This window comes from Limulus polyphemus, unplaced genomic scaffold (genome assembly GCF_000517525.1).
Source record: "Limulus polyphemus unplaced genomic scaffold, Limulus_polyphemus-2.1.2 Scaffold1077, whole genome shotgun sequence".
Lineage (NCBI taxonomy): Eukaryota > Metazoa > Arthropoda > Merostomata > Xiphosura > Limulidae > Limulus > Limulus polyphemus.
In genome coordinates, this window is record NW_013666687.1 from 267,974 (window position 1) to 278,907 (window position 10,934).

The 10,934-nt window shown below is 32.7% G+C and overlaps 1 protein-coding gene across 4 annotated transcripts in view; it reads right to left on the bottom strand.

Moving 5' to 3' along the window:
* Window positions 1-66: 66 nt before the first annotated feature.
* LOC106462027 overlaps window positions 67-10,934 on the bottom strand; it is a 68,373-nt gene continuing 57,505 nt past the window's right edge. For all 4 annotated transcript variants that reach the window (XM_022389144.1, XM_022389146.1, XM_013921899.2 and 1 more), the window contains one exon: window positions 67-4,818. In XM_022389144.1, coding sequence (XP_022244852.1) covers window positions 829-4,818 — 3,990 coding nt within the window. In that variant the 3' untranslated portion in view covers window positions 67-828. The remainder of the gene's footprint in view (window positions 4,819-10,934) is intronic.

Genomic DNA, 10,934 nt, shown 5'->3' on the forward strand with positions numbered 1-10,934 from the left:
TAGTGTGTGTGTGTGTGTATATATATATATATTTTATAGCTACATACCAAAGTATAGGAAGTTTAAGCTACATCATGTTATGTTTCCAAACTCGTGCATGTTATAACATACTCATATAAAAGCTTTAATACAATAGTATTAACTTCAACTTCTTAAAACAAAATTAAAAGAAGTCTTGCATCATTAAGTTTTGTCCACATTAAAGTTATCTTGTGGCATATCGTGATTTCATGGGATGTGCAAACACATCTTACTAACGACTTTAAGGTACATTCACTAACAAACTGGAAATTTTGTTTGTGCAGAATGTGACTGGTGGTAATGTAGTGGTGCATTTAGTGCAAAAGTAACTGATTCATATTTATAAACATTTTCATAAAAATGTCTTGCAACTTATTTAAAATTTATGATTTTGAACATAAGAATATTATAAAAGCTTTGGAAGATAATTATGAAACTGAATAACTGAAAAGTGGACATTTATATAATGCCTGTATCAAATAATTTAGTGTCTTCAAACTGTACTTGCAATAAAGGTTTTGAAAACAAATCATGTTGTTTAATAATAACTGGGCTACAATTATACAAAACTGTTTAATCTTCTTTAAATGACAAGCTTTCCTTTATTATTTAGCAGTGTATTAATTTTTTATTTACAAGTGCATGCACAGATTTGAATTTTAAAGCTTCATTTTAAATTTCTCTTAAATTCCACTATTTTTATCATTTCAAATTCTTGACGATAAAATAATACTAAAACTTTCATAAGAATCTGTACATGTGACACAAGGAGTTCTTACAAGTTCGTTTGACTTAAAAGCAAAACTCTCACAAATAAACTATGGGGCGACATTTTGACCTAGAAGACCTCGTTCTGACACCACTACTCAGAACTGAACTTCGAGTTTTTCGTAAATTAATTTTTGACAACATCTGTTTTTGATTTTGTGTTCGAGAACCTCTGTTACTGGTTGTAATACGACATCTTTTGGAGAATGATGAAGTTCTTGTAGAATTTTCACAACACGTACAATTGCGCTTCAGTGATTGTTTTGAGATATCTCTAGATCGTGTCCGACCTCTAATACCACCTTCCGGAAGATTGTATTTATCTTCACTTTGACTTTCTTCCTCTATACATGATGAGCTGCTCCCCTCTGATCTTCCAGAAAGTTGAAGGCATTTGATGCTCCAGCGGCGTGTTTGGCAGTTTGGTCTATACATATCTTCAGATTCTGGAATCTTCTCTATGTTTTCAATTATTGAAGAACTTGTTAAAGGTACAATATAATTTTCAAGAGATGACTGCTTGCTAGACTCCGTTCCATTTGTATTTGTATTTGAAGCATCAAGATCCTCTTTATTGATAATAATTCCATCAGGGAATATTTTGCTGTCTTTTTTCAACCCATCTATCGCTATTGTTGTTTCATGTCTTGGAAATGGTATGTTGTTGTCGCTAATATCTTGACTTTTATTTTCCAATAACATTTCTTGTCGTTGATTACAGTCACTAATAGTTTTCGCTAAATCAGTATCATGCACATTTTCTAGATTTTTTCTTCTTGATGCAGATCTTTGAAATTTTGTATCTTTAGCCAAACAACCGGTAGAGTTATTACTATTTGTAACTTCGTTAAGTTCCTGACTTTTAACCCTTGATATACTTCTTTCTAATAGCAAATCTTTAGCTAGAATCACAGGTACACTAGACGAGCAGGCATCACTCAAGGAAGTGTCTCTTATTCCCTGTCTCAAGAGACGTTTCTTAGTCTTGGTCTCATTAGCTGTAATTTGTACAGAATTAGAAACGGTGTCATTTAAAATAGCTTCTTCAGCTTTGATTTTCAAAATGCTTTTTTCCATTTGTAATTCTTCAGTGATATTTTTTCTAGCCAATTCAGAACTTGAATCTTTTGCAACTTCTAAATTTCTGCTTTTAAAGATATTATTTTCAGATAGTAATACTTCAGTCAGACTTTTATTCAAATCAGACAAACTCGTATCTACAACAGTGTCTGGACTTTCATGCTTCAGAGTAACACATGTTGTGGATTGCGACTCTTTTGTCACACCATCAGCTGTAGTAGAAACGTATCCAGCATCTACAACCGTCTCGTAACCAACACAAGTTGACAGTTTTATATTGGGTTGCAGAACTCTAGTTAGGCTTGTGACTGGGCTAAAGGCACATCCAAGTTTTGAAACAAAATCTTCATTTTTGCATCCCTGCCCTTGAGTTATAGTTTGTGTAGTTTTAGTCACACTTTCAGGTGGTGAATAAGTTTTCAGTTGTTCTGCCATTTCAGAAATTGCACATTCTTGTGAACACACTTTTGATTCACTGCAGGTTTCATTGATTTCATTTGATATTTTCTCTCTCAATGAAATTTCTGATGATATGCTAATTATGTTTTCATACACCCTCTTATGACTGCTACTGTCAAAGTTCTGTTGGCTTCCACAAATGGTTTTCTGGCTGTTGTTCAGTACTTGTAAACCTTCACAAACAGCATCTTCACTAACATCTATGTTCTGGCTGTTGTTCAGTACTTGTAAACCTTCACAAACAGCATCTTCACTAACATCTATGTTCTGGCTGTTGTTCAGTACTTGTAAACCTTCACAAACAGCATCTTCACTAACATCTATGTTCTGGTTGTTGTTCAGTACTTTTAAATCTTCACAAACAGCATCATCACTAATATCCATGCTCTGGCTGTTGTTCACTACTTGTAAACCTTCACAAACAGCATCATCACTAACATCTATGTTCTGGCTGTTGTTCACTACTTGTAAACCTTGACAAACAGCACTTTCACTAACATCTATGCTCTGGCTGTTGTTCACTACTTGTAAACCTTCACAAACAGCTTCTTCCCTAACATCTATGTTCTGGTTGTTGTTCAGTACTTGTAAATCTTCACAAACAGCATCTTCACTAAAATCTACATTCTGGTTGTTGTTCACAACTTGTAAACCTTCACAAACAGCATCTTCACTAACATCTACGTTCTGGTCGTTGTTCACTACTTGTAAACCTTCACAAACAGCATCTTCACTAACATCTACGTTCTGGTTGTTGTTCACTACTTGTAAACCTTCACAAACAGCATCTTCACTAACATCTATATTCTTTTGATCACTCGAATTAATGTAAATATCATTATTCGAAACTTTTTTATTACTTGAAATAACAACATCACTATTATCCATGTTTTGATTTCTATCAAATATAGCACCAGGTCCTGGATCATAGCTTTCATACCTATTGAAAGAATCATTTTCACTATAGTCCATGTTTTCATGGCAGTTAGAAGTGACAATTTTATTTTTGTTTAGCTTCTCACCGCTTAAATTATTTTTCTGACAATCATTGAAGCTTTTTTGACTACCTAAATATATGTCTTGGCCCCTATCTGATGTATCATGGGTGTCCTCCAATAGCTTACTGCTGGCAGAGATTAATTCTGGATGAACTTGTTTCATACTCTGTACACCACAATTTGAACTCTCACAAGTTCCTCCTTGACTGGGCTTTGATGAACTAACTGAAGATGTTCCACTTTTAACACAACAATTGGAGCTGTTGTATACATTCTCTACTAATATGTTAGGAATTGACTGTTCCTGGGGCACCATGGAACTAACAGAAGTATCAGAGAATTTAAGCACTTGAGGTGCACCATAAGAAACGGATATTTCTGGAGGAGTTAACATCACTCCAACCTCTGAGGGGAGGCTCACAGATATAGGTTGAAGATGTTCCCATTTTTCAGTACTATGAAGTATTTCTTTCACACCACTGAAGTCTACATCTCCTGGTGGCAAAGGCTGAAGAGAAGAGTATTCCTTTGTAACCAAAGGATCAAAATCAACAGAAAATGATCTTGACGGGGTTACTGTAACCACAGGAGGAGATATGGAATTACTCCTGCTGGACTTACTTGTACTTACATGTGCCTGAGAATGCTTCATAACAGATCCAAACTGGGAATTCATCCCTCTGTGGACAGCAACTACTGGAACAGGGTAAACACCAGGCTCCCCAATCAAAGATGTACTAGATGGTAAGATTTCATTTCTTGTATATTGGAAAGGTCCTGGTACTTGAGTAACAACAGGTTGTAGATCAGTAAGAGCAGAAGATTGACAATTGATATTCTCTGGGAAAGTTATACAAGGAGTATTTTGACTTTCTTGATCAGTGGCTAGAATTGATGTTCCTTGATGATTGGATGAAATTTCACCCTCTATGTCACTCTGTGAACATGAAACAAAAGGCATATTCAAAGAAACTGATTCCAATGTAGACAATGGTGTTTCCAAACCTGACCCATGAGAAGGAAGATCCATTTTGTGGACATTTTTACGATGTCTCCTCAAATTGTAAGCTGAAAAAAAACTTCTACTACAAGAGATACACCAGAATTTCTTTGTACCTTCTGACAATTTTCTGTTTGATAAAGTGCTTGGAATACTAGTATCTTCCTTCTTCTGCTTCCCACTAGACTGCTTTTCATTACTAGAAGATTTTTTACGATGTGCTTTTTTCTTTGGTTTTGTTTCTGTATCTCCTTCTTCTTCTTCAGGTTTCCAGGATGTGTTTGGATAGAGGGAAAGAGAGTAAGGGGGAATCCCATATCTTTGATAGTCCAAATCAGAGGCACTAGTCAGAAAAGGCAACAATGATGTATTTTCACCCACACAAGATGGTAATGGATGGGTTGCCAAACTTCCACAGAAAGTAGCTGAAGATGTCTGAGGGATACTTCCATTGTCTTCATAATTCATATACTGTGAATAGTTTAGTACTACCTGTAAAATACAAAGCATGTGTTGAACCATATTTAAAGCATCAAAATATAAGTTCAAAATAGTCATAAAAAGCAAATTCTAAAATATGTCTTAACAGGCTAAAACAGAACTAGAACTGACAGTCTTCATGTTGACAAATAAATACACAGAAAATCTCCTCATATAAAGATATTATAGCTAGGCTAGTAAAATTATAAATGAACAAAAATGTGTTTAGTTACAAATAAGTAATTATTAAACTATAACAGCACCTGATCAATTTTGGTAACAAAGAAGTAATACAATTACTTTGAACTTCCTTAATTAAGATTCATGAATCTTAGAGACAAAAGTTTTTGTATAACTATTACTAATCTTTGTGAAATCCTAACAATTGATTTTAGGGTCATTTTGACTTGATACACATGGTCTGCAACTTGAAAAAAAACAAAAACCCTGGTCTCTACATGAAATTAAGCAAAGAAATATCCTAATCTTTCATGAACAACCTATAGCTAATCCAAATTTGATAAACAAATATTATTAAAAAATTATTTCACTTCATTTATTTTGAATATTATCAAATTTTGATCCATATTTTTTGTACAACTGGCAGCTGAACATGTTTAGCAGTAAATAACCAATAAAATGACACAAAACTCTTGTCACTTTAGTTCACCTTGACTTTTAATCATAACTAGGACTCAAGACTTGTACTTTAATTAAGTATGATCGTAAATACATATGAAGTTTTTATTACCTCGACCTTGCACCTTTGGGATCACACTGAATTTTATGCAACATTAGAAACAACAGACTTACAACCTGAAAGTCTTGTAACAAGCTTGCAAGTAAAACAAAACAAAAAATATTGTGCAACTTATGTTTTATGAACAATTCAAACCCTTGAATATCTGGAATACTAGATTAAATAAGATAAAAAAGGTGGGTGGTAGAAATACCCCCCTCTTGTCCACTGTCCAAGGATCACTACTATAAAACTTGGTAAAATTTAAAGAAATTACTGAACTTTATTATGTCATATAGTCACATACTAATATAAAAACAATAAAATCAAAACTTTAAGAGATAAATAAAATTCCCATGGATACCAAATTATTCAGATTTTAAAGTAGTGTAAGAGAAGATTAAGAAACAAGCAGAATTTACAGCCTATAATATTAAGTTTAAAAACAAGCTACAAGTCAGATTCCTATTAACTTTATAGAAAATTAGAATTATTATAATACAAAAAGATATGGAATAAAGTTCAGAACTTAGAAGTATTTGGCAGAACACTAAGACTCTTGGCATCTACTTATCATCAGATTATAATTAAACTACCTCAAACCTATGTCTAGAAATATTACAAAGATCAAGAAACTACCTTGTTTGGAATTACTGAAACTATACTACAATTCTGAGTAGTATTCCTCAGTTATTTTTATTTCATAATACACCTTATTAAACACCTATTCAAAGTATCTAACTTAAAAGTATAATTCCAGGAGCTGCTACAAAAGTACATTCTGTGAACACTTGCATAGTTGGTTCAGAATTTTTTTTATACATATAATATATGATGAAACTAATTTTCAACTGTATAAAATAAAAATATATATATCAGGATTGTTTACTTTCCATTTCTATAAGTACAGGGTTGAGTACATTATACTAAAAAGATTTTAAATATGAAAATAAACAATAGCCTATGTAAAGTTATGGTAGAGTGTCATGTATTAGAACAACATTTTGGTATTGCTTACTGTTTCCTAAGTATTGTGATATTCCAACAAAAATTTATCACTTTTGACTAAGATATATAGCAGTACATTCTGTCTTAAAACATTCATTGACTCAGATCATAAAGATGTACTCACATTTGGAATTTACAGTTTCAAGATAGGAATATTCCTTGTATATAATGGCAATGGGAAAAAAAAGAATCAACTCGGAGTATCAGGACCACTCAGAAAATGACCCAAAACAAATCATACCTACAGTGTGGTAAGTAAAGTAGGTTTTCTTGTAACACGTGAAGGTTAGTGGTAAAAGTTAATTACACGACATTATCATAAAGTGTTTCCATTTGAAAATGAGACTAACAGAGTATGGGCTCACCAAGATAAGGCTTTCAGGGATATTTCCTGTTCAACAGTTGCATGCCTCAAGCAGCTGGAGAATGAAAAAGGTATTCATGCTATTCCGTACATTCAAGTCTGTGTGATCCGACTGTTGAAATGGGTGTTAGAAAACTATCATGCACTAGATGGTTTATGGAGAGCATGCACACAGGATCAATATGCTTTGGATATGGCATATGTGTGACAAAGCATCCTGCGACAGAAATTATGCTGTAGGACTTTGTCAAGATGCATAGTCATCAAAGAGAGCATGTCTGGAAGTCATAACGTGGACTGTAATATAATTGTGAGGCCCCAAAATCATTTTCATATAATGTACTCAACCCACTATGTTTTACCAGAAGTTTTGTAAAGGAACAGCTGGTTTTTCATTTGTTTGTCCATTACCTAATGCATTTAAAGGTGCAAAGGCAAACAATCACCTCATTATTTATATAATAGTGTTGATGATCTTTTATCATACTTGAATTTTATTAACCTAAAAGAGAATATGTGCAAAGTAATATAAAGTTAAAAATTGAACACAAAACAAAAAGTGAATAAGATACTGATGATCATTTTATGACATTTTGCTCCATTGAATCACTACTTTTTCTCTCTCTAAAGCCCCATAACTTTGACAGAATAATTTCATTCATAATATAATTCATGTCACAATTTCCCAATATTAATTTATGATGTTAGAAAAACACGTAGGTTCAAGAAGGCTTGACAGAAATGAATAAAAACACTATAGGGTTATAGGGGTTTTATTCATCCCAATATTAATTATTACCCAAGAGAAATAACCACAGTTGATACATAAAAAGCTGGCAATATACAGACTTCATATTTTGCTTTTGTTAAAAAATGTAAATCAATAATTTTCAGTGAAGTATACACTTTAGTTCTATTTTTTTATATTTATAAATATTTTTAAAAATAAATGCATGTAAATCAGAAACTAATGCCATTAAATCTCCCTTCCTATAATTTGAAAACAAACTAAAACTTACGTATACTTCGGTATACTTTTTTTTATCTCAATCACATCATTTGTATTTCTTCTTTTCCAATGTTTAAACTTATTTTGCTTTGTATGCTATTAAAGTAAAAACGTTCAGCACTAGCAAAAACTAATTTGACAGATGCATAATACATCATTACAATTAGCAGTGAAAATGCACTTGGGTGAACTAGCATTATCTAATGATATGCTTTTAAACATGTTCACAACATATACAGATGCTAATATATGCAAGATTTTAAGTTGTATGCATTAGTTCAAATTAAAGCCTATTTCAGCTGGCATATTCTCATATTTCACTCAATAATAAAAGTGAACTTTAAGAACCTATATCTAGCAAAATCAAATTTGAATGTTAGTGTGAAAAATGGTTTTCCCATTATAAAAGGTACTTTTCAGTTAAAGTGTGAATACATATGTAACGTGTATCCCAACACAGAAACAAGGTTGAATTATTCAAAGTATTAACACAGTATGTGATTACTGCACATGCAAAATTAGCAATTGTTTGGTTTTAAGTCTTTCTATATGTTTGTATGTATATCTCCAAACTTAATAAACGAAATGGAAAACTTTCCAATGGCCCTGATCACTTAAAATAACTAAATTAGTTTCTTATATCTATGCTAATTTTTTTAATTTTTAGTATTTCGTATCTGTACTTGTGCTGATGGCAGAAACCCTATCAATAGTGTTTAGTGAGGAATGATTCAATCTTTTTAGTCTACGAGAGCATAGACTGAGAATATAAGTACTATTTTTATCACATTCTACAGCTAGAACTCAAATTTCAACCATTTTGAGTGAATATTTTCAAAAGTTAACATTCCACTAATCTGAAAATACATTTCAATTAGATTTCCTTTGTATGTCTGCCCATGAGATTTGCATGCAACTAGCCTTGGACTAACTTCTATCTAAATTCAAGTGTTTAACATGAGCTGCACTGATGCATGATGACATTATTATTATATGACAAAGGCCCTCCACCAATAGGAGGGTGACACAACCTCCATAAACTATAAACTTACCCTCATGATAACTTCATTCTTATAGAAGTAAAAAAAAAAGGTGCACCAGAAGTGGAGAAGACAGGTGGGAATGTGTGCAAAGCGTCTTTCAGAAATTTATTTTCAGACTCACCTCCTCACACAGAAATGCTACAATCCAACAGTGAACTGGTGGAGAGGACAGTGCAGAAATTAAACCTAGATGAGCTCTCTTCAGACAATACCCAAAGGGAAAGCCCAGAGAGTGTGACACCCAATGGCAAGGGCTCCATACAGACATGTGTGAGACACCACATCTCATCTTGACCAGGGTATACTCTTCACCAAAAATGAAAGGGAGGGTTGGGCAGAATGTGATCATGAGCACCTGTACACAAGTGGTTAGTTAGCCAATATGGCTAGTGTGGTTAGGGCACAATCAGACCATAGTGTGTGTGCTCGTCTCGACTCTACTGGACATATTGGCTGCAGTGTTGACCCACACTACACTGACAGTGTCACCACCGCCCTACTCTCTCACTACAGGCTTGGTCAAATCAGCCTAGTTTGTAACCCGCAAATTGACCTTTATAGTTTCCATACTACAACTTCTAATATGTTTTGCAAATCTTTAAGAAATTTCCCAAGCTTTCAATAATCATTAAGTCATTTGTACAAAAAAAAATCAAAATGTTTAAGATTTCTCAATGAATATATGGAGTCAAAGTGTTGACTGCTCTGAGTGCAAACTGATTTTCATGTTTAAATCAAAAATAATTTTCTTTATCTGAAAAATCTCAAATTTCATTTGCATAATCTCTAAAACCTCTTATAATAATTTTCAAACTTTTTTCAGTCAAACTTCATATTTCATTTATTATTTTCTTTACCCTAACTCTGTACGTTGTTAGTCAGTTTAATTGACCTCATAACCACCCCCAAAAAAAATCAATCTAAATTACTCTTTTTTTCTTTCTAGAATGACTTCAAATTGTAACATGAAACTACTTTTGTTTATCCTAAATAGTTTTAAACTCATAACAATATAGATCTATTTATATTTAAACTTTATTGCTGTATTGCCCTTGGAACCATCTCTAACTAATTTTCATGCTATACAAGTTCTAAATCACTTGACAAATGTGTTGCTCACATTACCCTATCCAATTACATAATTCACTAACTACTCGTGAGCATATGTCACAAAAATTTGTTATTATTATTATTATTGTTATTATTCTTTTCTTTACCAAATCTAACCTAAAAAGTTTCTAATTTTTACACTTTAGTTACTTTTATAACAATAAATAAAGAATACACATTTAAAACAAGAAATGAAGTACTTACTAGGGTCTTCTTTTTTGCTGTCAACTGTCAATGACACTTAACCCTACTTTTATTTAATTAAATAATGCACCACATAACACAGAATAATAGCATGCAAAAAGCATACAATGTCACATAGCTATCACAATTTTTCTGGCTATCTAACCATGCAACAAGACCCCTTACAAGTTCAGCTGAGCTCATCATTGTGCTTCTCATGGGAATAAAATTTGAACTGGAGGCAAAATAGACAATTCTCTGTACAGAAAACAACATAATATGAGATGTCACTTGATAAATGAAAACCCTGGCTTTCTATTGGTTATAAATAAGTCTTAAATGTCAGAGAGAACTATTGGTAATTTCTGATAGAGAGGATGTAATAGGGGGGCATAGCAAGATGGATCTGGTTGTCTATTTCATGGCTCTATAACCAAATAAGATTGAAGGCTATGAAAATTATGCTTTGCCTGAGCAATTACAATATTATAATACATAATATACATTAAATTTCATACTTATTGGAGGGATGATAAATAAATTAGAGAAGATGGGATGCCTCGATAGGAAATGTTCAATTCTCATACTAGGGGAATTCAGGATTTTTTTTTATATTGCCTTATCAACTTAAGAACTTAAAACTCATATATGATTAAAATTTGGATTATTAGC